Genomic DNA, 27,613 nt, shown 5'->3' on the forward strand with positions numbered 1-27,613 from the left:
CCGACATCTCCTCATCTCCACCGCTCCCATGTTTTCTTTTGTGTTGCCATAAGTTAGTCTCTCTGCGTTTGTGCGCTGGGCTAATGCTAATGCTAATAATGCTAATGCAAGGATAATAAAATGGCGGCTTCACAAAACCTCTTGGGAGTTTTACGGGGCGTGGTTTGCAATCCGCCCAGCCAATCAGAAATAGGAACCTTTTTCTCCCACGAAAGTACCTGTTCTCTAGCAGGGACTGAAAAGGGGGTACAAAGTTTCTCATGAACTAATTTTTCTTCTGGATGTTTTTGGTGTCAACGCAACATTTCGGAAATATATCAGAACTAAAGTGGGAAAAGTACTGCTGTGTGAACGCGCCTTATGGACTGTACCCAATATTTTTTATCTACATCCATTATGTTGACATTTCTAATGTAAATCAAAATGAATGCTGCACAATAATTTGTAATAGTTTTAAAAAAATCGTTTGAATTATATATGGATTTTCTTGGTAATGAATTACTTTTGACGGTAAAAAAAAGAGTTACTGGTACTTATGACCCTTTTTGAGTAAAGTATCTCTCAAAAATGTAACTTTTAAAATAAATATTCACTTAAGACGATAAAATGTAAAGAATAGAAGGAAATTGGCAAATTTGAGATTAAGAAACAAATTATTTCTGAAATGTTCGCATGAAAAGTTTCTTAAAATGATAAATGTATTATCAGAAAATTATTACTAGCCATTGATGCAATAAATCATGGTATGAAAAGGACTTTATGTCCCTCTTTGAGTTAAAGATCTCTCCCAAACTTAACTTTAAACATAAATATTCCCTTTAGTATGATTCAAAAAGCAAAGGATAGTAGGAAACCATCTTTGATACTAAAAACAGCATTATTCCTGAAATGTTTGCACTTTAAATGGTTTATATATAATCCATAAAAGTTGGCTTTAAATATTTCTTGTTATTTGGTCGTTACAGTTCAGTACTTGGTACAAAAAATAACATTTTGACCCGCTTTGAGTTATGAAAATCACCTTTTTCTTCTAATTAGCATTTTAAAACCCTAAAATCTGACTTATTTCCTTTAGTGTCTTTACACTACATCATGAATATTATACTTGAACATCTTAACAATGTGTTAGTGCTGAAATATGAACATATTACATGTTCTGGTATTAATGAGAAATGTTTGTACTCTCCGTGTTTGAACCACTTTACATCATATCTTCAGGGATTTATAACGTTATGTAACTCTGTGTTGTACTAAGCCTTACAGCCAGTTTGTATTATAGTATGTTGGGTTTTTAATGTGGTGGCGGACACTGTTTGTTTCTATATGAATGTGCTGAAAGACTTAATGAAACCACAACATCGACCGCAGGGGGGCTTTTATTTTTTTTAAATATAACATTTCTGTCCATTTCTTTGAACTTCATCTCCTAGCTTGATGCTAATCGACAAGCTAACCGATTGAATCGTTGACCTGGGCCGCTTTTCTTTTTTATCACTGTTAAGATATATTTTACTTTAGCTGAGAGATAAATTAAGAGGCTTAAATAAATGTATGTTGTAATGTAAACAATAAGGGGATTGTTAGCTTTAGCCTCTTTAACACTAGCTAATCGGCTAAAGCTAAACAACTGGAGCTGACCTAAAACCTTTTTTAAATCACAGTTAAGTTATATTTTCCTATAGCTAGGATGTTCAAAAGAAGCTCAAATATATTATTATTAACATATCTATAAATATTAAAGGTTTTTTCTGATCTGATTAACTTTAGCTTCTCCAGTCCGAGCTAATTGGCTAAAGCTAAACAAGTTAAAACAACACAAAGTCGTAGTTCAGCTTTTCTTTTTTGACTTTGTACAAAGCTCAATTTCCTATCAATCTGACCTAAATGAGCCGATAAGTAAAAAAATAAGTTTATTTTGACAACATTCTTATACCCATCAACATGTAGCCCATGTTTATTTTTACTCTAACACTAGTAAGGCTTCTTAAATTATATATTTTTGCAGCTTGATTAAGTGTCTGTTACCCAGCTAATTCAGGTATGTTTAAATCATGTCTGTATTTTGTATTTTCAGTCTGAAAGCTTTTAATCCAACGTTTAAACATTTTATTTGACGTTAAATTCCCTTTATTTCAATGAAAAAGTTGCACATTTGACAGAAAAACAAACTGTGCAGAATAAGTAGGGATTTCCTCTTTAAAATAATTACAAGTATAATTACTGAACACCAATATTTGTTTCTAAGTTGGGCTCAAAACTCAGACTTAGTAACATTATTTATCAGTTTGTTTTCTAATAAATACTCAGTTTCAATAGGTATTTTTATTGGTCCAGTTAAGCTCTTTCTTTGCCAAATGGAATTCCTTTAAAAAAAAAAAAAAGGTTTGATTGTCTAAACTTTGATTTAATTCTTCCTCGGTTTATTTTGTGGTTTCTCGGGTTCTGCTTTCGTCTCGTTTACGTGAACGTTGTGAACTTTTCTGTCGGCTGCTGTCTTTCGGATACAATGGTTTTATAAACTGGTGTCGTTGTATACATAGGTGTACGTTTTTTAAATGAAATGATTGCTCTTCTTAAATTGTAATGTACATTTTTTTAAAAAGTAAAATCAAAACACTGACAGTCTCCTGTTTTTAATTGTTGCTCTGCGCAGTACCAGGTTCAGCCTGTTGGTGTCAGTAGAGAGTCGGAGGAGACTATGAAACACAAACGGTACATTCATAAACACACTAATTTCTCTTTATGGCAGGGTAGAGCGAAATGCAGATTCCACAGAAAATTCCTTTATTCCAAGGTCAAATGGAAACTAACAGAACTCTTCCCCGTGAACACAGTGAAGACTAACAAGGAACTAACAAAGACAGACAGAAAAACCAGAACTTAAATACACACAAGACTAATCAAAGAAACAAGAGACAGGTGAGGAGGGAGGAGAAAACACAGGGGCACCAGGTGAACACAATCGGGTAATCAGACAGGAGGGAACACAGAAAGAAAGCAACAGGCAAGACAGGGGGTGAACACTTTTCAAAATAAAACAGGAAACCAGAGAAAGAAAAAGACAAAACAAAACACAGACAGATCGTGACACTTTAGTTATTATTTCAGATGACTTTAAACATGCATTAGAATTGGACCTCAGGAATTAAAAATAATGTTGTATTATTTTAATGTTACATTTGATTTATTATTTAAATTATTATATATTTATTTTCATTTAAAATGTAAAATATATATTATTTGAAGAAATGGTTCTATATATTTATGAAAAGAAAAAAGCAAAAATGCCTCGCAGACGCTCTTCCGTTTACTTTTTTAATAAATAAAAACAAATGGTCCGTAGATACACGGATTAATCTCCCTCCATCATGTTGATTTGAATCCGAAGTTCTGAACATGAGCCCGCCCCGCTCGACCTTCTGAGCCAATCACAGCACAATAATGTTTCCGTTTCCACTATACTTTCTCTCACACATACATACATACATTCTTCTCTTGCATACATATATTGTCTTCAGACATGCATATACTGTTTATAATATTAAATGTAAACATTGAATGAATGTACATAAGAGCAAAATGTATAAATATGAGCGTTAAAATATATGAATATGAGAGCTAAATGTATATATGTGTGGGTGAAAAATGTATAAATATGTGAGTGACAATGTGTGCATTGAAATATATGTATGTGAGAATGAAAATGTATGTACAGTATGTAAAAGGAGAATGTATGTGTGTGAGAGTGAAAATATATGTACGTGTGTGTTACGATCTCACTATAGGGATGAGGTAGGCAACACACACCAGAATGGAATTGGTAATTCATTATAATAGGGTTTAATGGAATAACCAACAGGTGTACAACAAAAGGAGGACAAAAATAGCCTAAGCCAAACTAAAGAGCCAAAAGGGCACAGGTAAACTGCTAAACAGAAAGCACTCTAAAAGGGAGTCTAAATCCACACCTGGCTACACCGCTAATTACCACTAATCACTGCTAATGGGGAGGCCGCAGGGAAATGCAGCTAACACAGGGGAACCAAAACACGCTACTCTAACACATATCTAAACACACTACTCTAAACACATAAACCACACGCTACACACAACACTAAACACGGATCACACAAGTTCTGACAGTTTAACTCTAACGTGTCCACGACACAGGAGCAACAATGAGTGAGGCGTCTGATCGCAGCAGAGCCTCCCGAGTGATAGGTGTCCGCAGGCTTTGTAGTCATATCCGGAAGGTGTGCGTTGGGGCTGCACGGGGATTGGAGTGCGTCGGGCCCGGCATGCTGCAATCAGTGTCCTCGGAGGCGGACCAGGAGATGGCAGCCAATGACGTTGGAGCAACTACACAGCTCATTTACATGTATACATATACAGCAAAAATAATTACAAGGACCGGAGAGGCGACAACCATCACAGTATGTAAAAGGAAAATGTATGTGTGTGAGAGGACCAGTATGAATTACGGCCTGTACGTACCAACAAATGGTCCAAAGATACACAGATTAATTAAAATATATGAAAGAGAGCTAAATGTATATATGTGTGAGTGAAAAATGTATAAATGTGTGCATTGAAATATATTTGTATGAGAATGAAAATGTATGTAAAAGGAGAATGTATGTGTGTGAGAGAGGACCAGTATGAATTACGGCCTGTACGGCCCCTCATATGAAACACTACTTCCAGTATAATTCAATGAACACACATTGAAATATAACCTGGCCTTTGACCTCATTCACACAGTACAACTGAGGTATTCTTAGACAGATATCTGTGTGTTGGGACGTACTGAGAGATTGCACATGTGTTCACTGCCTCATAGCATATTTTCGTTTACTCAGTGCAGACAGGTTGTCTTGAATCTTGAAGACACTGCCCTTATTTTAATCTCTTAGTCCTTGAGCCAACTCCCTATTAGAGAACGTGCTATTCAAGCATTGTGTCGCTAACGGGTGAAGGTACGTCACCATTGGTTGACAGTTTTGAAAGGTTGGGCTATTTTGATTCCTACCTCAAAATGAGTTTCAGTCCCATCTGTACTCTGAGTGGTTTGTTCATATATCATCAATAGCCAGATGTATAGACTGATTATTGATGATTGCGTTTAGGATTATAACATCTGTTTCCCTAAAAAACATGTGGAGAATAGATTTCTCTTAAAGGCTGCTGACAGTTTTTGTGGATGTATGTAGTGGTACAAACCCATATCAAAACTCCCCTCTGTAAAAACATTTGACTCTAATAAGTCGACAATAAAACAAGAATGTGATCCTGGCTTTAACCAATGTACACATTTCTGTGCTGTTTCTGTATGCGTTAGTATATTTAAAGATAACATTTCAGAAAACGTGTACTGTAATAAAAAACAAAGTCATGATGTGAGTGAAACATTTTTAATTGTAATATTATTCACCATCCACCTCTTTACAAATAATGACATTGCAAATGATAAGCTCCATCTTATAAACAGGGCATTAATCAAATAAACTTTATAAGCATATTTCATGCAATTTTGATATTTAAAAAACCCTTTATTTATCTCCCAGTCAGACGGGACGTTTGCAGTCAGTTAGTCTCACCTGTACAGGCAGTGCTGGAGTGTGTTCAAGGTGAAGAATGAGATCATAATCATTAGAAGCAGTCCAACCAGTCAGACTGCTCTCACTGACACAGGCTGCAGCCATCAGACACTTAGATTAGCTTAGTTTAACATGTATACTATGAAAAGGGGAAAATAGTGAGTGAAAAAATACACATTTAAGTGTACTTAATATATCTCTGAACAAAAACTGAAATGTAAAAACAATTTGGCAACTTGTTTTGGTCCCAGTCAAGAAATAGCCCGACCCATAATCCCCTGTTAAACGTCTTATTGATGTTTTTACTCCTCTGATTTGGTATGGATTAAACAAACTGGATTCAGAGCTGCTGATTGGTGGATTTTGTTACCTTTGGACGGGCTGGCTTTGTCTTCCCCTGTTTCCAGTCTTTATGCTAAGCTAAGCTAACCAGGTGATGGCCTTATTTCTAACAAACATATACAGCAATCTTAATATCTATGATCAGCTGATCCAAGAGGGTTTTAAATAGTTTATAAAGCTTCAGAAGAACCAAATCTATCAGACACATGTAGTTAAGTAGAAATGGAAATAGTTAAGTAAATTTTTTAAGATACTTTCCCTAAATTGAGAACTAGTGAAAACTGTACTTCAGTTAGTACATTTAAAAAAACACAAAAAATAACATTCTTTGTTCCTTTTTTTTAATCCATTGAGGCTTTGTTCAAACTTTACAAGCAGTGTGCAGAGAGGTGGACGCAATACAATCAACACAACACAACAGACAGCTGAGATATAACATTTGAATTTCCCTCATTTGTTAAACCACTGCAGCCTAATGTTTAATGATCAGGTATTGTTGATTTTCAAAGTAACTGTTTATAATTTTTTTACCAATATACTGTCATTAAAGCATGAATCCTGAATCGACCCCTTTAAAATATACCCATCATTTTTTCCTTTTAAAATTATTAAAAAACAAGTGCATTACTTCCACTAGTAATGTCTGCAAGTATGAAACACTTTTTGAAAACACAATTCTGAGACAATAAATACTTTTCTTGTCCCCCTGACATATAAAGAAGTGGTAAAAGTTTATTTCTGAGTAAATAGTTTTCTGATCACTTCAAGTCATGACGGCAGGAAGTGCAATCCGTAGAATAAACTAGACTACATTAGAACATACTCATCAGTATTTTATGTGTTGTTATGCGTCTCATCAAGGTGAACCATATGTGATCAGATTCTGAAACATTAACAATGTGTACAATGTACTTCCCCAGTTGAATACATTGATTACATTTAGTGAGAGTGAATCTTTCTGTAGTAAATCAAATGGTTGTTCTACTCAGTGTGATTGACAGGAGAGATGATCAGAGAGGCAGAGTTTTTACCACCATCATTAACACAGGGACTAAAGTAAGGGTAGAGTTTCTCTTTGAAGCAGCAGCCAGTGAAGGAGTAGAGCAGAGCTGCAGCATCAACATCATAAAAGGAGACCAGACCCTCCTCATAATCCACAAACACCCCCACCTTCTCAGGCTGAGACTTCAGAGAGAGACGGACTGAAGGACCAGCACGAGCTGAGTACTGATTTCCATTCCTCAACACTATCATCCAGTAACCATCCTGAGGAGATGATGTGATCGGTCCCTTCCTGTTCATCGACTCTCTAGCCACTCCTAGAGTCCAGTCAGTCTTCCCTTTAACCTGAACCTCGTAATAAAATCTTCCTGAAGAGAAACTCGACTTTGCTAAGACACTGACACAATAATCAAATCTCTCTGGATTGTTTGGGAGATTCTTCTTCACATCACCATCTTTAACTTGTTTTCCATCATCAGACAGGGTGAGGTTGGGATGTGCTGTATCAGGATCAAGAGTCACATCCTCCTCAGACTGCTGGACCCTCTTCAGCTCCACCTCAAGCAGCTTCTTCATCTGTTTCCTGAGCGTCTCCTCCAGCTGAGTCACAGCTCTCACCACAGTCCCCTGATATGAAGGACGGACCCTGACTTCTGTCCAGTTCTTGGTGGGTGGAGCAGCGTTCAGGGACGTGAAGCTTTGGAGGAGGTGGAGCTGGTCTTCAGAGCGTGAGAGCTGCTCCACCTCAGAGCTTCTCTTCTTCAGCTCAGAGATCTCCTGTTCCAGCTCTTTGATGAAGCCTTCAGCCTGTTCCTCTGTCTCTCTCTGCTTCTCTTTGATGGTGTCGATGAGCTCGGCCTGGCTTCTCTCAACAGACTCCTTCAGAGCGGTGAAGACCTGAACACCTTCTGCTATCTCTCTGTCTGCTCCTTCCTTACTGAGCTCCACTGAGCGATTCATCTCCTGAATCTTCAGTCGTCTCTTCTGGATCATCTGCTGAATTTCAGCCTCTGTCTTCCCCAGCTCAGCCTTCTTTCTTTCATATCCTTCTTTCAGAGGAACAACATCATGTGTCTTGTGCTCTGAAACAGTGCAGAGCATGCAGACACACACCTGGTCGGTCTGACAGAACAGCTCCAGCAGTTTATCGTGCTTCACACATATCCTGCTTTCCAGGTTCTCCACAGGGTCGATCAGCTGATGTTTCTTCAGGCCTGCTCTTGTCAGGTGAGGCTCCAGGTGAGTCTCACAGTAGGATGTCAGACACACCAGGCAGGACTTCAGGGCCTTCAGTCTGGTTCCAGTGCAGACGTCACAGGGAACTTCTCCTGGTTTGACAACTTGTTGCTCTGAACTGCTGCTGCTGGCTTTCTGTTGAGCTGACTGTCTGAACTGAGCAGCAATATCAGAGATGAACGTGTTGACCAGCAGCTCAGGTCTTTTGTAGAAGAGCTTATTACAGTTAGGACACTTTAATTGGACATTTATATCCCAGTGTTCAGAGATGCAGGCTTTACAGAAGTTGTGTCCACATGGTGTGCTGACTGGATCAGTGAACACATCCAGACAGATGGAGCACAGAAACTGATCTTCATTCAGCAGACAGCTGGCAGCAGACATGTCTCTCTGGGGACAAAAGTTTGAAAAACACACAACTATAATTACATATTCTCTATTTGCCAGTTCATAGAGTCCTACTCAGTGGCGGTTCTACGGGGTGGCACGGGGTGGCAGCTGCCACCTCAGAAAATGCCTTGCCACCCCATTTGGCAGCTTTGTTTTGAAAGAAAAGTTGTGGCTCATCGGACATTTATGAGAGAAAATCTCTAATGTCCGAGTGCAAGTGAATGCAGCACAAGACGCGAGCTTTGTAGCCCCTCCCCCCTGCCGCGAGCGTGGAAATATGATTGGCGGAGATTTCATTTGAACGGGGGACAGCTCAAAACGAGAAGCATTTCGGATCCAAGTAGACGGAAGGAATGAGGTATTTGCGGTCAGGGTATGGATGGGGTAGGCTACAGCCATACCAAGAAATGTCTTAGCCCCACCATGAACAATGATGTTAAAGTAAGCAAAATAAAGTCCGCCAACTCGCGCGGAGTAAATTGCACAGACAGCAGTTCGTAAGATTGATTTCAGTAGCCACTTGTCTGGAAATACCGAAGACTAGAAACGGTTTTCATAACTTTTGTCACGTAGTGATCGTCTTCTCAATAGAACATCTTTGATAATGTCTTCTGGCCAATCAGAATCACGATAACGGCGTGGTGTTGTTGCAGGAAGTCCGGATGGAGAATACTTTAGCTGTAGTACATCTCTATACATCGATACAACATTACGTGTTGATAGAAATCAACACGTACTGAAATAAGACCCCACGGTTTGATGATTGATAGGTGTGTGGGCTGTCTTTCATTTTGACACACAGAAGAATGGGGGCTATCCACCCTTATCCACAATGTAAAGTAATTCACAGCCTCTTCCCTCTTCAGCAGTGTTGGGACTAACGCGGTACAAAGTAACGCGTTACTGTAACGCCGCTATTTGTGGCAGTAACTAGTACTCTAACGCATTACTTTTAAATTCAGTAACTCAGTTACCGTTACTACATGGTGCGTTACTCCGTTAGTTTTTTTTATATAGTCAACAGCCAGGCGAACAGAGATGAGAACTGTACTTAAGTACAGTACTTCAGTAAATGTACTTAGATACTTCCTGTGTCACATGCGGAGACGGGCTGTGGGCGTGTTTGTGTTGTTTACTAACAAGACTATCATGGCGGCGGCGGAGCTCAAGACTAGTTCTATTTCGTATATGGCTTCGCCCTCTAAGGCTATCGCTATTGGGTTTACCCTTCTGCGCCCCCGCGCAGTACTGAAAACACTTGTAGTCCACGCCCACCCGCTAGGTGGGCCCCACCCTCGGGCCTCCTTCCGGTATAAATAGGGAGGTTGCCCGGCGATCTGCTCCCTCTTTTCTTCAGCAACCAGCAGTTTACTGAAGCACGAGAAAAGCAACATCATGAGCAATAAAGAGTGTGTCCGTATGTGCCCTTCGTGCAATACGGGCCACATTATGAGCTACGATTTGCATCCGATATGCGCAGCCTGTCTGGGGCCAGAGCATGCGGACGCGGCTCTCAGCCAGCAGGTTGCATGTCCTCACTATGTGCGCATTCCTTCATCCGACAGGAAGCGAAGGCCGGACGCTCTAGCTGCTGCGGGTGAGGAAGACGTCTGGGGTGGGCAGGAGCCCATCCAGAACACACCACCGTCGCTGTGCGCAGCCGTGGCGGTGTCCCAGGCGAGGACAGCCAGCGGTGAAGCAGCAGTGACACCAGCGGCAGCAGCAGCAGCCAACCCGGCCACAGCGGCAGACGGACAGACACCAGCAGCAACAGCAGCCGAGGCGTCAGAATCGTCCGTCAGCGGCGGCTGGGGCACCGGGGGAGTGTGAGGAAAATAAAAAGAAGCTTATTTTCCAACATGTTGGCTGAGTCATCAGTTTCAAATGTGTTTCACATATCCCCCACTCTGGGTAAACCAGTTGCCTATGACCTATCGGTTAATAGCCAGCAGGATTCGTTACAAAAGCCTGCGCATTTTAATCTATCGATTAATAAACTGCGGAGCACAGTAACTACACCAGCTGCCTTCAATCTGGTGATTAGTAGGCAGCATGGTTCGCTGCAGGGTTCTGGTGGTTATAACTTTCGGTTATTAAACCACAGACCTCGCGGCATTCCTCTATCCGAGATACGCCACCTACACACGGTGACAATAAGCCCATGAGCGCCGTGGTAACGCCTCATGTGGTTATCACTGCACACACCTCCACCCATCCTCTGAGCGTGTACGCGCATCATGATGAGAGGCGGAGTGAATGCAACGTGTGGAGGCCTCCTCACAGCCTTTTCGCTAGGCCCACCTGGGGATGCCTCACGGGGCCTCCGCCCCCCCACCAGGAGAGGGGGGGTAAAAAAAGGGAGTGAGGTACTCCCGTTCGGCGTCTGCTCCATGAGAGCCGCCGAGGAGACAGAGCGGCCTTGACGGTTTGGGAGGGAGTGTGAGGAAAATAAAAATAAGCTTATTTTCCAACATGTTGGCTGAGTCATCAGTTTCAAATGTGTTTCACATATCCCCCACTCTGGCCGGTGAGCCAGCTGCCATGACCTATCGGTTAATAGCCAGCCGGGTTCGGTACAAAAGCCTGCGCTATTTAATCTATCGATTAATAAGCTGCGGAGCACAGTAATTACACCAGCTGCCTTCAATCTGGTGATTAGTAGGCAGCAGGGTTCGCTGCAGGGATCTGATGGTTATGACTCTTCGGTTATTAAACCACAGACCTCGCGGCATTCTTCTGTCCGAGATACGCCACCTATACACGGTCATAATAAGCCCATGAGCGCAGTGTTAACGCCTCATGTGGATATTACTGCACACACCTCCATCCATCCTCTGAGCGTGTACACGTCTCATGATGCGAGGCGGAGTGATACGCAGCGTGTGGAGGCCTCCGCACAGCCCTTTCGCTCTAGGCCCACCTTGGGTTGCCTCACGGGCAGCGGTGGCGAGGGCTCTGGCGTGGCTCGTCGTCATGACAACCACAACACATCTCGAGCATGCGCGCCCGCTGTCAGAGTGTTTCTCGGTGTGGCAGCGCATGTGTTTGATGGACAGATGGATGAACAGGCTGATCAGCAGAGGGTACACCCTGCAGTTCGCCTCCCCCCCCCCCACAGTTCAACGGGATACAGGTGACATGCCTAACATCCCGTGAACAGTGTCTTGCGCTCCAAGCAGAGCTACGGGAACTCCTGTTGAAAGAGGCTATTTCCAGGGTTCCCCAGGAGGAAGAAAATCAGGGGTATTACTCCCGCTATTTTCTTATCCCGAAAAAGACAGGGGGAATGAGACCCATCCTCGACCTGTTTCACATGCTGACGGTCAAAAAGGTGCTAGAGTGTGTTCACCAGGGAGATTGGTTCACCTCTTTAGACCTAAAGGATGCATACTTCCATGTACCCATCATTCCGCAACACAGGAAATTCCTGCGGTTTTCATTCCAGGGAATAGCGTACCAGTACAACCGTCTGCCGTTCGGCTATTCCCTGGCTCCTCGTACTTTTTCAAAGTGTGTAGAGACGGCGTTGCAGCCGCTACACAGAGGAGGGATGAGAGTACTATTTTTACCTGGACGACCTGCTGCTGCATGGCTCGCTCCAGGGAGGAAGCGGCTTTACAGACGGTACAACTCATATCGTATCTGTCAAAGCTGGGTTTCATGATAAATTGGGAAAAGAGCTGTCCTATTCCAGCCCAGAGTATTGTTTACCTGGGTGGAATTGAACTCAGCCCGCATGAGAGCACGACTCTCACGGCAGAGAGTGGAGTGGACACGCTGACAGCTCTCCTTCGACGTGTCACACCCCGCAGCGTGGTGACGAAAAAGCCCCCCACAGTTCAATGGGATACAGGAAACACTCCTGTCCTCCCAGAAGCTATGTCTTGCGCTCCAAATCCGAGCTGGTGGAACTCCTGTTGAAAGAGGATATTTCCAGGTTTCCTCAAAGGGAGGAAAATCAGGGGTTTTCACTCCCGTTATTTTTCTAATCCCGAAAAAGACTGGGGCAATGAGACAGGGGCTGGAATGTGTTCACCATGACCAGTGCTTGAATTGGAATGAAAAAGGTGCCAGTACTCTAAAATCAGCAACTTTTTTAAGTCAATTTTATATATACAGCCCACAAACAAGAATTTGGCTACTATAATGCTGGTGGGTTTGTCTCTTTACTACTGTATATTTTAGAAAGGTTCACTGTACTTAACATTTTTTATGATAGGCAGCGGATATGGCTAAAGCTCAGTAAGGTCAATATTAACTGAAAATATAGCAATCAAAGTCTAGATCTTCTGCTGAAGACACATGAAGCAGAGACCTTTCAGGTGAGAGCCCCTCTGGTGGTGTTCAACATTAATGACAAGGAAACAAAGCTCTGGTCAGAAGCATTTTTTATAAAAAGCTTTAACAAAATTAAGTATTTCTGTACATTTTGAATGCAATCTAACTTTCCAACTCAGAAAACGAAAAACGAAAAAGTGCCAAAAGTCTTCTCACAAGGCTGAGCTGCTTTGCAATATACTTCACCACTGAAGAATACAAATATGTATAAAGTAAACTATGATGCAATCTAACTTTCCAACTCAGAAAAATTATAAAGAGCATGAACAAAGAACATGTAAAAACAAATGCAAAATGTGCACAATCTAAAATGAGAAACTGTAACTGCAAGTAACAAAGTCTGAGCCATGGTAAAGAGTTACATTGAACACCAAGCTGATCAGATAACTCCCTGGTTGGTCTGAAGTCCTTCTATCTCCAGGATCTGTACAAATCGGCACATTATGCCAAAAGTCTTCTCACTGGGTGAGCTGCTTTGCAATATACTTCACATTGTTAGAAAAGGCTCCAGAAGGCCTTGGGGACATCAGTATCAGGGGCTGGAGCTGGACAGGCTCTTTCATCAGCACTTCTCCTTCCCTTTGCCAGCCAGGACCTCACATACTGTTCCGGATTGAACTGTCCTAGTGATGGTCCATTACATTTAATGAAAACCAGGCTGGACAGTCGGCTGACAGAGAGAGCATTCCTTTTTGCAGTAAGGATATCGTTCATGCAGCTGAATGCCCGCTCACACTCACTAGTGGAGACAGCGATGGTTCGGACTGCTTTCAGTAGAGGCTCCATGGCAGCAGGTGTACGGGATGCCCTGGTTTCCTTGTATTCGCGAAAGCCCTGAACAGTCTCTCTTCTGTCCACTTTCAGCACTTCGCACAAACGTAGCACCTCTACGTCCCCATACTGTACGTCTAACTCCTCTTCAGGCCAACTTCCAGGATGGATAACTTTCATGTCCTGGATTAGCTGATTGTCCCGGGCCTCCCGGCCATGTAATGGGATTTCTCTTGTGCTGACATGAGAGGAGGTTGTGGAAGTCATTCTGTGTCTCAGATTCTCTACCATACTGCGGAAAAACTGACCTGCATGAATCTGTACAAGCCTGCCATTCTCACGCAGGGCAACACCCTTGAAGGACTTCTCAGCTAGAGCTGTATGAACTGTAGTCATGTGTGGGCCAGGCATGGTGACCATGGATTCAAAAACTCGTATTTCTCGAGTTAAGAGCCTATCTGCTGTAGGCAGTGTCATCTCTCTTTTTTGGAGTTGCCGAGAGAGGTCGCTGAGCTCTGTGAGCGCATCGTACATCAGTCCCAGATTGCTGACAAACGTTGCAGATGTGAGCACATCATCCAGGCCCTTGTACTTTGCTCTGTCTCTGGAATCCCTGCTCGTGTCGTTTGCAGCATTTGTGAAGTGATCATGAAGCACTTGGTAGTTTTCCCAGACTGCTCTGACGCTCCTTTCACTTGAAGCCACCCAGCGGATGGACAAAACACGCCCTATCACCAGGAGACGCTGTCCGACTGCTTGCGCACACTGCGCTAACTGCCTCTGATTTTTGGGGGAGGCATGGAACAAGGAATAGAGTTTGTCAAAAAGATCTGGAAATGATTGAGCCCTGAGACCTCCTTGACCACATCCCCAACTGCCAGCTCTAGACGATGATTGGAGCAGTGCCACACAAACAGGCTTGGGAATTTACTACACAACTGGGTAGCAACGCCTGTTCTCTTCCCTAGCATGACTGAAGCCCCATCACATGCAAAAGAAACGAAACACTGACCTAAAAAGTCCTCGTTAAAATCTCTTCCAAGACACTCCATTAACGCCTTTGTGATGTCATCAGCCGTTGTTCCATCCAACTCGATCAGCTCCCAAAAAAACGTTTCGGGCTCAGCATCAGCTAATGCTGAGCGTAGACACACAACAAGCACCGTTTTACCACTAATAGTGGTAGATTCATCGACCAAAACACAGAGTTTTCTTTGGTTTTCTGTAATGTCTTTTGCCATTTTTTTCTTCAGCTCATGAGCTATGTGGTCGATGATTTCGCCACAGGTTTTATTGGAGTGCAAAACCCTGCCCACGTTCAGCCCATTCAGTTTCTGTACATTCAAATCAATTGGCATGTCTGTGAATGGCCGGCTATGTTTGCCAATTTTATATGCCATTCGAAAAACTCTGATAGTGGTGTCTAATTCAGATGTATGCATAGACTGCACTTGATGTTGAATAGTTTCACGTGAAGCAGATGTAAGGATGGGTACGTGGAAGGATGCATACTTCCACGTACCCATCATCCTGAAACACAGGAAATTCCTGCGGTTTCTCATTTCAGGGAATATCAGACCAGACAATCGTCTGCCGTTTGGATATTTCCTTCCGGGACCCCGGAAGCGGAAAATTATACATTGAAGTCAATGGAGAGAGAAAGGTTATCTTTTGATCCCGTTTGAATTGTGCCACGAATGACACATATGATGTTTGTCAATTTAAAAGAACATTTTGCAAGTCAAAAAAATAAAAATGTGTCGTAAAACTGTGAAGTTACACATTTTTTCGTGTGAAACCGCTCAGTGAACTACAGGTCTCTCGTCTCGCACAATACGCGTCACCAACATAAAGATGGCCGTCACGTTAGCACATTTCACCACATTCTTTCAGAATGAGAATACAAGTATTTTACGAGGTGAAAATCACTACAAGTCTGGGCACGTTGAGAGCTGTACCTATATGAAAGGGGAGTTAGTCGGTTCTGTAAGAGCCAGCATGCGGGACCGGCTTTACAAGGTTTCGGTGAGTAATATGAGTGCAATGTGTAACGTTAATGTCAGCTAGCTAACATTAGCTAACAAGGTACACTAACGTGTTTTGTTTTAGCAACTAGTTTTCTCCTTAAGAACTTCGTGGTCTCTGTGTATGCTGTGGATAACATTAGTGTTCACAAGAACAAGGTACACTCCCGTGTTTTGTTTTAGTTGCTCTTCAGATTGAAGCGGCCAGTTTTATATCGACTATACTGTATGTGTGATCTCCTTTTTCTCGTTGTGTCATTTGAGTTTATTTGCTGTGTGTCGATTCAAGGATTTTGGTTATCTAGTCACAGCTGTGTGTGACTCCCTCTGGTACACCGGTATGTGTTTTCCTAATGTAGAGAGCATTGATTAATTAATAAACTACACACTGAGTCTAGATCCTGACCAAATCCTTTTTTATTGTTGATCAAATGTTTTTCAAAAATGTATTCATACACATTTAGAAAAATACAATGTACAATCACAACCAATACAACACAAATTACAAAAATACAGAAAAAACAAACAATAACAACAGACAAGAGGACAAAACTATGGAAAAATAAACCCTCCCACCCCCAGATCCGGACCATCCTTGTATTATTGCTCATTCAATCTATTATAGCATGCTAACAAATGGTACTTACTTTATTTTTACAGATCTGCATGGGAGACGATGGCGCGATGCAGAGCGCTGTCTGTGATTGTGCACAGGAGATGTACAAATGCAGCCACGCTGCAGCATTGGCAATATTTGCCATGTGGCAGATCAGCTCCACAGATGTTGAGTGCCAGTGGAGGAAGCCTGGCACTTCCAAAGTAGTCCAGCCGGTGTCTCAACTTTACCAACAGCGAGAGGAGACATACAACCCACTGGCCAGAGACATCGCCAACTGTCAACTGGGGGGTTGTAAACGAGGCCGAAGGGGTGAAGGCTTTTGTGGAGGGCCTATCAAGTGACAGTGTTCGAATCGAGTCTGGTCTCTTTGTGAGTGAGTCGGGTGTTCTGGGAGCATCACCCGATGGACTTGTGCAGCCATCTGCCCTGCTGGAGGTGAAGTGTCCACACAGCCAGAGGAACATGACCATCATGGAGGCAGTCCAGTTACCATCCTTCTGTCTCCGTGAGGAGGGTGGGTCATATATTCTCAAGGAGAATCACCCATACTGGCACCAGGTCCAAGGGCAGCTGCACATCACAGACCGGAGTCTCTGCTACTTTGTTGTGTGGACCACGAAGGAGGCGATCATCATCCCCATCCCCAAAGACCCTGCATGGCATGGAAATCTCCTCCTCCTGGAACAATTCTACACCCAGCATATGCTCCCTGTGTTGGCCAGTAGAGAGGAGGACATTTCAATAAACATACTCTTAACACCCTCGGACTCTGCGTTGTGTTTCGTATGTGTGATGGGGTGTTATGCGGAGGGGAGGAAAACAGGACACAGCAGATTGGGATTGTGGTGGAGATGCTGAGCAGTTATTTAATTGTTGCATGTAATTATTATTATACTGCGTGCTTCTTAGTTATTCCATCTTTTGCTGTAACATGGATCTGTATGTAACTCTATATTTACTTGTTATCTACCACACTTCCTTCTACATCATACACCATCATTATACATGATGGTGTATATAGGATATATATATTTGTATACATATCTGTAAATTGTATAATTTTATTTAAACGTCTTTTTGATCTCTCAAACTGAGTAAGATTGACAATAAAGTTGACTTTGAAAAATATATATATTCTTTATGAAAATAGTTGACTGTTGGAGAAATGAATCCAAATGAAACGTTGGACTGAACTACAACTACGCCTTTAAATCTCTACGGACTGTTTTTCAGTGGGATGGCAAGTTCCTATCTTTAAACATTTATTAGTTTTTTCTCAGAACAGATTTGATTTTCTGAAGTTAATTTAACTTTGCCGACCATGTAAGGTCATCATTAAAAGGTACAATCAATTTGTTTAGGGTTGACTAAAATAATGAAAAACATTCATTTGGATAATTTACTGACAGAATAAGAAACTCAATGATGCTCTACTCACCTGTTCCCTTTTTATAAAGTGAAACAGTTGAAACGATAGATTTTAGTAAACTTAAAAACAACCTTCTCCAAAAGCTATCAAGGAATATACCGAATACTTGTTTTAGAACTTTATTACATATTTTTATATAAATAGTTTGAATGATCCATAATTGACAGAAGCTTGTGTTTACACTGACCTGTTACTCATATATTAATGTCTTTGTAACTTCAGTAAACCACTACCTCACTCATTTCTTTCATTCATCACGGTTCAGTAAACTAAGTGATACATGAACCAGTTTAATCATTATAATAACGTAGGATTGCAACTCTTTGAAAATATATGTGGCTCTTAAAAGAGCTGTTGTGTTTGGGTGTGCTGGTCTCAGGTCAGTCTAAGCCCTCTCTCCGCGGATGCGGCGGGCCAGCTGGATGTCCTTGGGCATGATGGGGACCCTCTTTGCTTGGTTCATCTTACTGGGGGGCAGCTACATGGATGTCGGTGCAGTCCACAATCATTGCGCAGTTGAAGGCAGAATGAATTTATTATTGACTCCGAATGAAGCACAACTTCATGTCATACAATGCAATGACTTTATTTGTAATTGTGTAAAAAAATATGAGCATTGATTAGCAAGCAGGACCTGCAGGAACAGAGAATGGTGATGGAGCTGGGAAGAGAGAAGAATAAAGAAAACAGATCAACTTTATTATCGGATATTAAAAATTCAATTTCAAAACAAGTTGCCGCTCCTACAGTTTTCTAGTATGTAAAGATGATTTCACATCCATCCATCCATCCATCTTCTCCCGCTTATCCGTGGTCGGGTCGCGGGGGTAGCAGTTCCAGCAGAGAGCCCCAAACTTTCTTTTCCCTGGCGACATCAACCAGCTCTGACTGGGGGATCCCAAGGCGCTCCCAGGCCAGCGAAGAGATATAATCCCTCCACCTGGTCCTAGGTCTACCCCTTGGTCTCTTCCCAGCTGGACGTGCCTGGAACACCTCCCTAGGGAGGCGCCCAGGTGGCATCCTAACTAGGTGCCCGAACCACCTCAACTGGCTCCTTTCGACCTATGCAAAATATCACACTCAATACATGTGTGTCTCTGGGGGGTGCATTGTGCCTTTGATGTATATAAATAATATACCATAACCAAATACTATTACGTACAGTGGAAATCAGGTTGCCAGAGCAGGTCAGTGTGCATGTTGTCTCAGCAGTTACAGGTGAGGTAAAGAAAATAAAAGAGAAAAAGGTCAGTAACAACACTTTAAAGTAACAACACTTTGAATAATTATCTCTTTTAACAATTTTCTCTCAATAAGCACACAACGACTGTCTTTCCAACAAACAGATTGTCATCACAATGAAACACGTCCAGAAGAATGTCATGCAAAGCTCCCTGCCTGCCTTCGACTCTCCCTGAACTGCTTCCTTAGCACCCGGTGGAGGGCGCAGTAGGCTACTCTTCAAAAGTTCCACGAAATACTTACCATCATGTTTGGTTACTGTTTAACATTTTGGTTTACTTCATGTAATAAAATAATAACTTCATGGTAAGGCTACTAAAAATGACAAGGCTAAGTAATGTAATGCTAACTAACGTGCTCGCTACTCGTCGCTACTAGCTAGGTAGCTAACTTGACTATGTTCCATGCACAACATGTATATTACCTATGATATTACCTGATATGTCTGATCCAGCGACTCCTGGTCCTTTCATCAGACGGGAATCGATAGAAGGAGCAAGTGGTATGATCACTTTTATGACTACAACCTGGTACAAAGCACACAGGCATCTTGTAAAAGTGAATTTATTTTTAGCGATCTATAATTTATTGGAGGGAATAAATCAGTTATGAGATCTTCTTCTTCTTCGCTTTAATTACGAGTCTTATTATAAATCACCGAGCATGCCTGTGACATCACTTACGCGACCCAGAATGGGATTTGGGATTTGTAGTCTTTGTAGTAGCGTATTTTTCATAGTCTTATATTTCAGCAGTTTTACGACAAAATGTGACTTTTTTGACATGGAAATGATTGTTTAAGATTGACAAACATCATATGTGTAGTTCGTGGCACAATTCAAACGGGATCAAAAGATACGTGTTCTCTCTCCATTAAATTCAATGTAAATGTTTCGCTTCCGGGGTCCCATGGTCCGGAAGTAGATGGGCGTGACTTCGCCTCTCCATAGCGATAAGAGGGCTGCGCCAATACTCATAGAAGCTGGGTTACAGTAGGTAACCTCAGTTTCTCCACCTGGAGATATTCTCACTATTTCACTTTTGTCGAGCACAAAGAAAATAACGTTTTAGTTAAATGTAAGTTGTGTCCTGGCGGGTCAAAGATCCTATCTACTGCCCAAACCAGTCATTCAAATCTCTTAAAACATCTGCAAAAACAACATGCTGGGACGAAGCTAGTAGCTAAGACCACAGAGACTCAGCCGACGCCACTCCACCTCCACCTAAGCAACAGCGGCTGGATTTTAACCAAGGGACTGCTGGCCAGGGAAAAGTCGATAAAGCCATTGCACGGTATGTTGTAGAACACATGCAGGCTATTGCTACAGTGGAGTCACCCGCTTTCAGGGAGCTAGTTAGCATGATAGCATGTCGGGGCGGCACACGGCATATGGGACGGAACACTTTTTCCAACTACCTGGAGAAAGAATATACAAAAATGGAAAGCCAGCTAATATCGATGCAATCCAGATTGCATATAATGCATGTCAAGTTGATCAACAGATTGTATTATTCTCCAATGCAATAACAGTACTGAACTGAAGGCTATAGCCTTCAGTTCAGTACTGTTATTGCATTGGAGAATAATACATGGGAGCCCTTTTTATAAGTAACTAAAACGTTACTTTTCACAGTAACGCATTACTTTTGGGTTCAAGTAACTAGTAAAGTAACTGCGTTACTTTTGAAATGAAGTAACTAGTAATGGTAACTAGTTACTGGTTTTCAGTAACTAGCACAACACTGCTCTTCAGTGAGGAGCAGCAGGTTCAGCTTTCAGAACCATGTAACAAAAAACTAAAATGTCATTCATTTTTTTTAAATATGTCGTGCAGTAATAGATGTATTTATTTGTCTTCTCAAGAGAGTACCAGAATGTGTATTTTATGTTAGTATTTAAACAAATCTCCTGGGGGAGAATCCCCCCATACCCCCTGCAGGGGTTGGGTTTTCAGCATGTCAACTCTTTCACCTGTGGGGAAGTTGCAGGATTGGCTCCAGGTCGCCCTTTTTATTTACTACAAGACAAATGTGCCTTTTTATTTCATACAGTTCAATTTGGATTGAGACAGGGAAATAATCTAAACCTCACGCGTGGCGTTTCACTGTCAAGGGGAGCGGGTATGTAATTACATTGCAAATACTGACTTGAGCCCCACCACTGTATGGGTTAGCCCTACCATAGATTACCCAACACAAATACTCTGGCGCCACTGTTTGCGGTCTACAATGACAGAGAAGAGCCTGTCAAGTTTGGCTGTACTCAGCATTGAATCAAAACGCACCATAGCTTTAAATCTTTTGTGAGGCGTTTTGCTGAACAAGATGGTAATCGCCACATTCAGCTGTTATAGGCATGCCAACTTGATGCTCTGCTCACGGATGAGTCGATGAGAATAATAAACTGTTAAGATGATGACCTTACGTGTGTATAATATGTTTCTTCTTTGTGGGGGTCTGCCCCCAAAAAACAGTTTCAAGTCCTGAGAAAGTCAAATAAGACGGTGTGTAAAACTTCACTGCCCAGCCAAAAAGAAGTAACCACTTTGATTTAACTAGGCCAGTAGGTAAGGGCTTTCCACTGGATAATAACTGCAGCGATGTAATGCATATGTTTTAGCTGAATACACGTTTTTTAACCCTAACTGATGCAGTTAGTCACTTCTTTAATGTTTGTTCTTTCTGATGTAAAGTCAAGGTTGTAACTGTTTGCAATGAAGTTGTGGGGCGCTGAACTGTTCCTTTGAATCTTTTGATTTATGATAATTACTTGTCTTTCCAATTTGAAGGAGGGTGAGCAAGCATCTTGAGGAACGTTCATCATTAACTCCTCCAAAAAATATTGTTTATTTAATAATAACACTGAATATCTTAATCATAACAGTGATTGACAGCTGATAGGAATAATATGATTGTTAATATTATCATATTCATACAGACAAACATCGATGAGACAGTTAATTAATGTACCCTGCTGGTCTAAGAGTGAAACCAACTCATTCAGTTATTGTTCAGTTAAAATGCATTAAATGATGTCTGCCACCTTATATATGTATATGTAAGGCTTTACTGATGTGCCACAATAATGTCACCTAATGTTATTGAGTTAAAATATCAATATTGTGGCTTTCCAAGTTAAAATTGTTGATATGACTGCGATTAAATCAGCATATACTTCTGCCAGGGGATGCCACCCCTGAAATTCTCCTGCCACCCCATGAATATTTGTCTAGATCCGCCCCTGGTCCTACTATGAACCCGAAAATGTAAACTACCCCAAAGTTTTATGTTAGAAACTGCATACGTAGACCAATGACAACCAAACACATTTAGGTTTCTTGTCTGTACGAATTACAATTCAAGTTAAAATGAAATCTGGAAAATCATAGCAGCATTCAGTTTAAACTCTAAGAAACACAATGTGTAAGCTCTAATACTGTTGGGGGATTTTGCCGTTGTTGAACAGAGGAGTGAAACCTCCTGCTGAGCATCACTGAAGTTAATACTAGTTGTTAAAAAACAGTAAACGTTATCAGCTTCAAAAGGCAGACAGCAGTTACTACAGAAACAGGTTCAAAGCTCAAGGCTACTAACCACAGTGTGTACAAATGATATAAGATGAAATATGTAATTGTCATGCTTTTTATAAGCAACACTTGTAACATAACACCAGATCCCTTGCTTTGGACGGTCCAGAACAAATCTAATATTTAGATACTACTTTGTTTAATAGAGTCATTTATAAAGATGTTTTCAAATACAGGAAATATGAAAATAAGTATAAGCTAATGCTAGCTGTGTGACTACCCGATTTGCATTGCGCATGCGCGAGATTGTCCGCCATATTGGACAGCTATACGGCAACCCACATAGGACATTTGTTTCGCAAAGCATACAAAAAAAACACAAAAAACCCAACAACATTAATCTGAACGAGAGATATGAGTTAATGTTATTACAATGTGACTTCACTATTATTTAACAACTACTTTTATTGGGTTAAGTACAATCTCAGAATAAGTGAGGAATGGATTTAACTTCTGTTAGACAGCTATCATAGTGAAAAAATATTTACTGTGAATCAGCGTTTCCCCCAGGGGGTGTCTTGCCGTCATTTGACTCCCTTATTCAGCTCGGGACGCCCTGAACTCGAGCCGAGGGCGTCCAAAAATATTAATAATTCGAGAGAAGATCGAGAGTTTTTATCGCTTGAAATGACGAAAAGGAAAAAGGACATCCCTCTGTTGGAGGGGCAAAGGAGTCTGGTGGGATTCTTTTCGGAGTATTGAAGATCGTTTCCCCGACATCGAAGGTGCCTGCTACAGGACAACACGGAGCGTGCGTGATTTGGACGCATGAGCGGGGGGGGGGGGGGGGGTTTAGTGGAGCACGCGCGTGAGCTGCGAGCGCCAGAGCCTTGCAGCGGCGAAACTGAGACTCCGTGGTAAACTGTGGTAACATGAAGAGCCGTTTGGGAGCCGAAACAGACGGCGCTTTAAGAGAGCCGAGCCAAATGATCCGGCTCACTAACGTAAAAAGACAGTATCTATAAGGGACGGCTCAAGTCAAAATTCAAGCACCCCCCCCGCTCTCGGGGTGGACGCCCTCTCAGCCCTGGTCTAGCGGACACACTGTTGTGAATTTCAATTTCAAATGAAATACAATTGCATAAAATATTTTTTTAGAGATATTTGAGACGTTTATGACTCGCGCATGCGCAATGCAAATCGGGCAGACGTCTAATGTCCTATTAGGGTTGCCGTATGTAGCTGTGCAATATAGGCAATCAGGCAGAGATGAAAATCGGGTAGTCACAGGCTGTATGCTCTCTAACCTAACTTAACCAGAGTTTACATTACAGTTGTTTTGTGGCTGTTGCTAATTTAAATGTTGAGGTTTTTATCTTAACTGACACATTGCTATTGTGTAATATTCTTTATATGGTCAAATGGATGTATTACAGTCAGATTCTGATTTTAATCCAACTTTGACTAAATGTTTAGTAAGTGATGTGTCTGTAGTGAACTCACCAGTGTTTGCAGAGTCCTGCTGTGTTGTTGAGAAAAAGCTTCTGGATTCAGTTGAGTGTTTCTTCAGAGAAACAGAGACTTGTCTCGGCTGCTGCTCTGCTGTCGCTCAGACAAACAACAGCTTTGATTTCCGGGAAATGGAAACTCTTCTCTTACAGTGTGGTTCAACCTCTCAGTGGCAGTTTGCCAAGAGTAAGTGGAGTAAGAACTGTTGAGGCTTTATTTAACTTTGTGACGATGCATTTTACAGCTGATCCAAGAGGCTTTTCAAATAGTGTATTGAGCATAAGTAGGAGTATGTTCTCAATACATAAAGGACATCTCTTTACACATCTGGAGATTTATAGCTATATTTCACAACGCTGTGTTATGGTCCCTGTTTAAGAGCAGCTGGTGAAACACTTCCTCCTCCCTGAACAGACGGCTTGAAAATGGGTCACGTGATTGTTGACTCGCATACATTTGATATGTAGTTAAACAAATGTATATTTATGTTGGAATATATCAAAATGTATCCTAGGAACTTAAATATAATAATAACAATATTAATAATGATGTGTTCCTGTCCTCCTTCAGTGTCTGCAGTGCTGCCGGCAGTCATGTTCAGGTAGAGAACGACCGGCTAAAACGGCGGCCACCATGCGGAAACATCTGGAAAAGGATCCGTTTCCGGGGCCAGAGACGGGACGAGTTCCCGGATCTGGCCGATTCTCCCAACACCTCCGACACAGAGAGCAACGAGGAGGTCGTGAGCAGACCTCGAGTCTCCGCCAGAGATTCAGAGGAGCAGAGTGACGCTCAGGTACACAAACAAACACAATAGCAACCAGGAGTTTAGAAAGAAACTTGTTTTTCTGACCCTGAACTTTAAAGAGGACGTCAGGTGTATCAGTATGCACTGTCTCTACTTTAAAGAGTAATCTCCTGCTGATGTTCAGGTGTATATCAGTATGTAGTGTCTCTACTTTAAAGAGTCCTCTTTTTTGGGAGTTTTACGGGGCGTGGTTTGCAATCCGCCCAGCCAATCAGAAATAGGAACCTTTTTCTCCCACGAAAGTACCTGTTCTCTAGCAGGGACTGAAAAGGGGGTAAAAAGGTTTCTCATTAACTAATTTTAGTTCCGGCTCTTTTGGTGTGAACGCAACATTTCGGAACTATATCGGAACTAAAGTGGGAAAAGTACTGCGGTGTGAACGCGCCTTCTGGGCTGTACCCAATATTTTTAATCTACAGCGCATTATGTTGAACATTTCTAATGTAAATCAAAAATGAATGCTGCACAATATTTGTAATAGTTTTTTTAAAAATCGTTTGCATTATAGATGGATTTTCTTGGTAATGAATTACTTTTGACGGTAAAAAAAAAGAGTTACTGGTACTTATGACCCTTTTTGAGTAAAGTATTCTCAAAAACGTAACTTTTAAAATAAATATTCACTTACGAGGAAAATGTAAAGAATAGAAGGAAATTGGCAAATTTGAAATGTAGAAACATAATGTATTTCTGAAACGTTGTGAACTTTTCTGTCGCTGCTGTCTTTCGGATACAATGGTTTTATAAACTGGTGTCGTTGTATACATAGGTGTACGTTTTTTTAAATGAAATGATTGCTCTTCTTAAATTGTAATGTACATTTTTTTAAAAAGTAAAATCAAATGTCAAACACTGACAGTCTCCTGTTTTAATTGTTGCTCTGCGCAGTACCAGGTTCAGCCTGTTGGTGTCAGTAGAGAGTCAGAGGAGACGATGAAACACAAACAGTATATTCATAAACACTCTAATTTCTCTTTATGGCAGGGTAGAGCGAAATGCAGATTCCACAGAAAATTCCTTTATTCCAAGGTCAAATGGAAACTAACAGAACTCTTCCCCGTGAACACAGTCAAGCAGGGGCGGACTGGCCATCTGTAGAATCTGGAGAACCACAGAACGGCCGGTCGTCAAGGGCCGGGTCTGTGTTCGTTGGCGGCCGGCACTTTTAAAAAAAAAACTTTAACATCATTATTTAAATTGCGCTGAAGGCCGACAGAGGGCGACAGCGGCCGCTAATGCAGTTGTGTGGCTCTTATGTCAAATAATCACACACGAAGAAGAAAAAATACCGGCCACATGGGATTAGACGCCGCGGCAGACAGGGAGAATTAAAAAACATGGTTAAAAAAATAAAAAGAAAAGAAAAAGGTGGGCCGAGAAGGCAAGAGAAAAAAAGGTGAAGTCACTCGCAGGTGGAGCATATAAATGTCGCAAATTGACAGACCTTTTTGGCAGCAGCGCTGCTACAAGCTCTATCATCATCAGCAGCTTAAACAAGTGCAAGATGATGAAGAGAATGATGTGGGCGCGAGTTCAGATATACAGCCAGCATTCATGATGAGGGACAGAGTTGAGCTGCTGGAAGAACCAGCTCAACCGGCACACGTGCAGGGCAAGAGCAAGAGGTGGGTGAGAATTATCCCTTGAACTCAGTGTCGTTTTCTCCTGGAGGCCAAGGGGAAGCCAGTCTTCCCCTGTTTTTTGCATTGTAGTTATAATATTAATAAATAAATGAAAACACTTTGTTTAGTTTCGGTAATTATTCTGTCGGCCCGTCTCTCCCCCATTCTCATTGAGTATTTTACAAAGAGTGAAACAGCGCCCCTCTAGATGTTATGGTGAAACAGAAAAAAGACAAGACAAAACAAAACACAGACAGATCGTGACACTTAGTTATTATTTGAGATTACTTTAAACATGCATTAGAATTGGACCTCAGGAATTAAAATAACTCTGTATTATTTTAATGTTACATTTTATGTATTATTTAAATTATTATATATTTATTTTCATTTAAATGTAAAATATATATTATTTGAAGAAATGGTTCTATATATTTATGAAAAACAAAAAGCAAAAAACGCCTCGCAGACGTTCTTCCGTTTACTTTTTTAATAAATAAAAACAAATGGTCCGTAGATACACGGATTAATCTCCCTCCATCATGTTGATTTGAATCCGAAGTTCTGAACATGAGCCCACCCCGCTCGACCTCTGAGCCAATCACAGCACGATACTCTCTCCGTTTCCACAATACTTTCTCTCACACATGCATACATTCTTCTCTTTCATACATACAGTACTCGAGTTGAGGGGGGATGGCATCCCCCCTGAAATAAAAACGGTAAAAAATCATCCCCCTTCTAAAATTGCCATCCCTTATGTAATGTTATCAATGAACGTGGCACTGGTATTACTGCTATTTCAACATTAATTGTGTGCATTTTGAGTAAAATACTGTGGGCGAGAAGCACGCACACACGCAATGACATTTTTACCAAGTCACTGACGCTATACTATGCGAGTGCCCTAGAGGGCGCCAGAGCGCCGTGATGCGCCTGTTTGATCGATGGCAGAAGCGCAGGTAACGGTCATCACAATGGCTAAGCAACCACCAGGACAACGCGATCTGAGGGACTTCATATTTAAAAATATTAAAAATAACATTTCAGGTAAGTCAATAATCAGTAATCTTAGTCATTACTCACTACTTTAGTCACCAAAGGTGGAATCTATGGACATAAGCAGCAATAACAACTTAGTTTGGAGTTTAGCTACG

General features: G+C 41.6%; 1 protein-coding gene across 1 annotated transcript; it reads right to left on the reverse strand.

Annotated features, from left to right (window-relative positions):
* Nucleotides 1–5,197: 5,197 nt before the first annotated feature.
* Nucleotides 5,198–24,358, reverse strand: LOC117534484 (E3 ubiquitin-protein ligase TRIM39-like). The gene is made up of 2 exons (XM_034198683.1): nt 24,021–24,358; nt 5,198–8,567 (listed from the first exon to the last, which is right to left on the reverse strand). The coding sequence occupies exon 2, from the start codon at nt 8,559–8,561 to the stop codon at nt 6,921–6,923; it is 1,641 nt and encodes a 546-aa protein (XP_034054574.1). The 5' UTR covers nt 8,562–8,567; nt 24,021–24,358; the 3' UTR covers nt 5,198–6,920.
* Nucleotides 24,359–27,613: the final 3,255 nt, after the last annotated feature.

Source organism: Gymnodraco acuticeps, unplaced genomic scaffold (assembly GCF_902827175.1).
Source record: "Gymnodraco acuticeps unplaced genomic scaffold, fGymAcu1.1, whole genome shotgun sequence".
In the NCBI taxonomy this organism is placed as follows: domain Eukaryota; kingdom Metazoa; phylum Chordata; class Actinopteri; order Perciformes; family Bathydraconidae; genus Gymnodraco; species Gymnodraco acuticeps.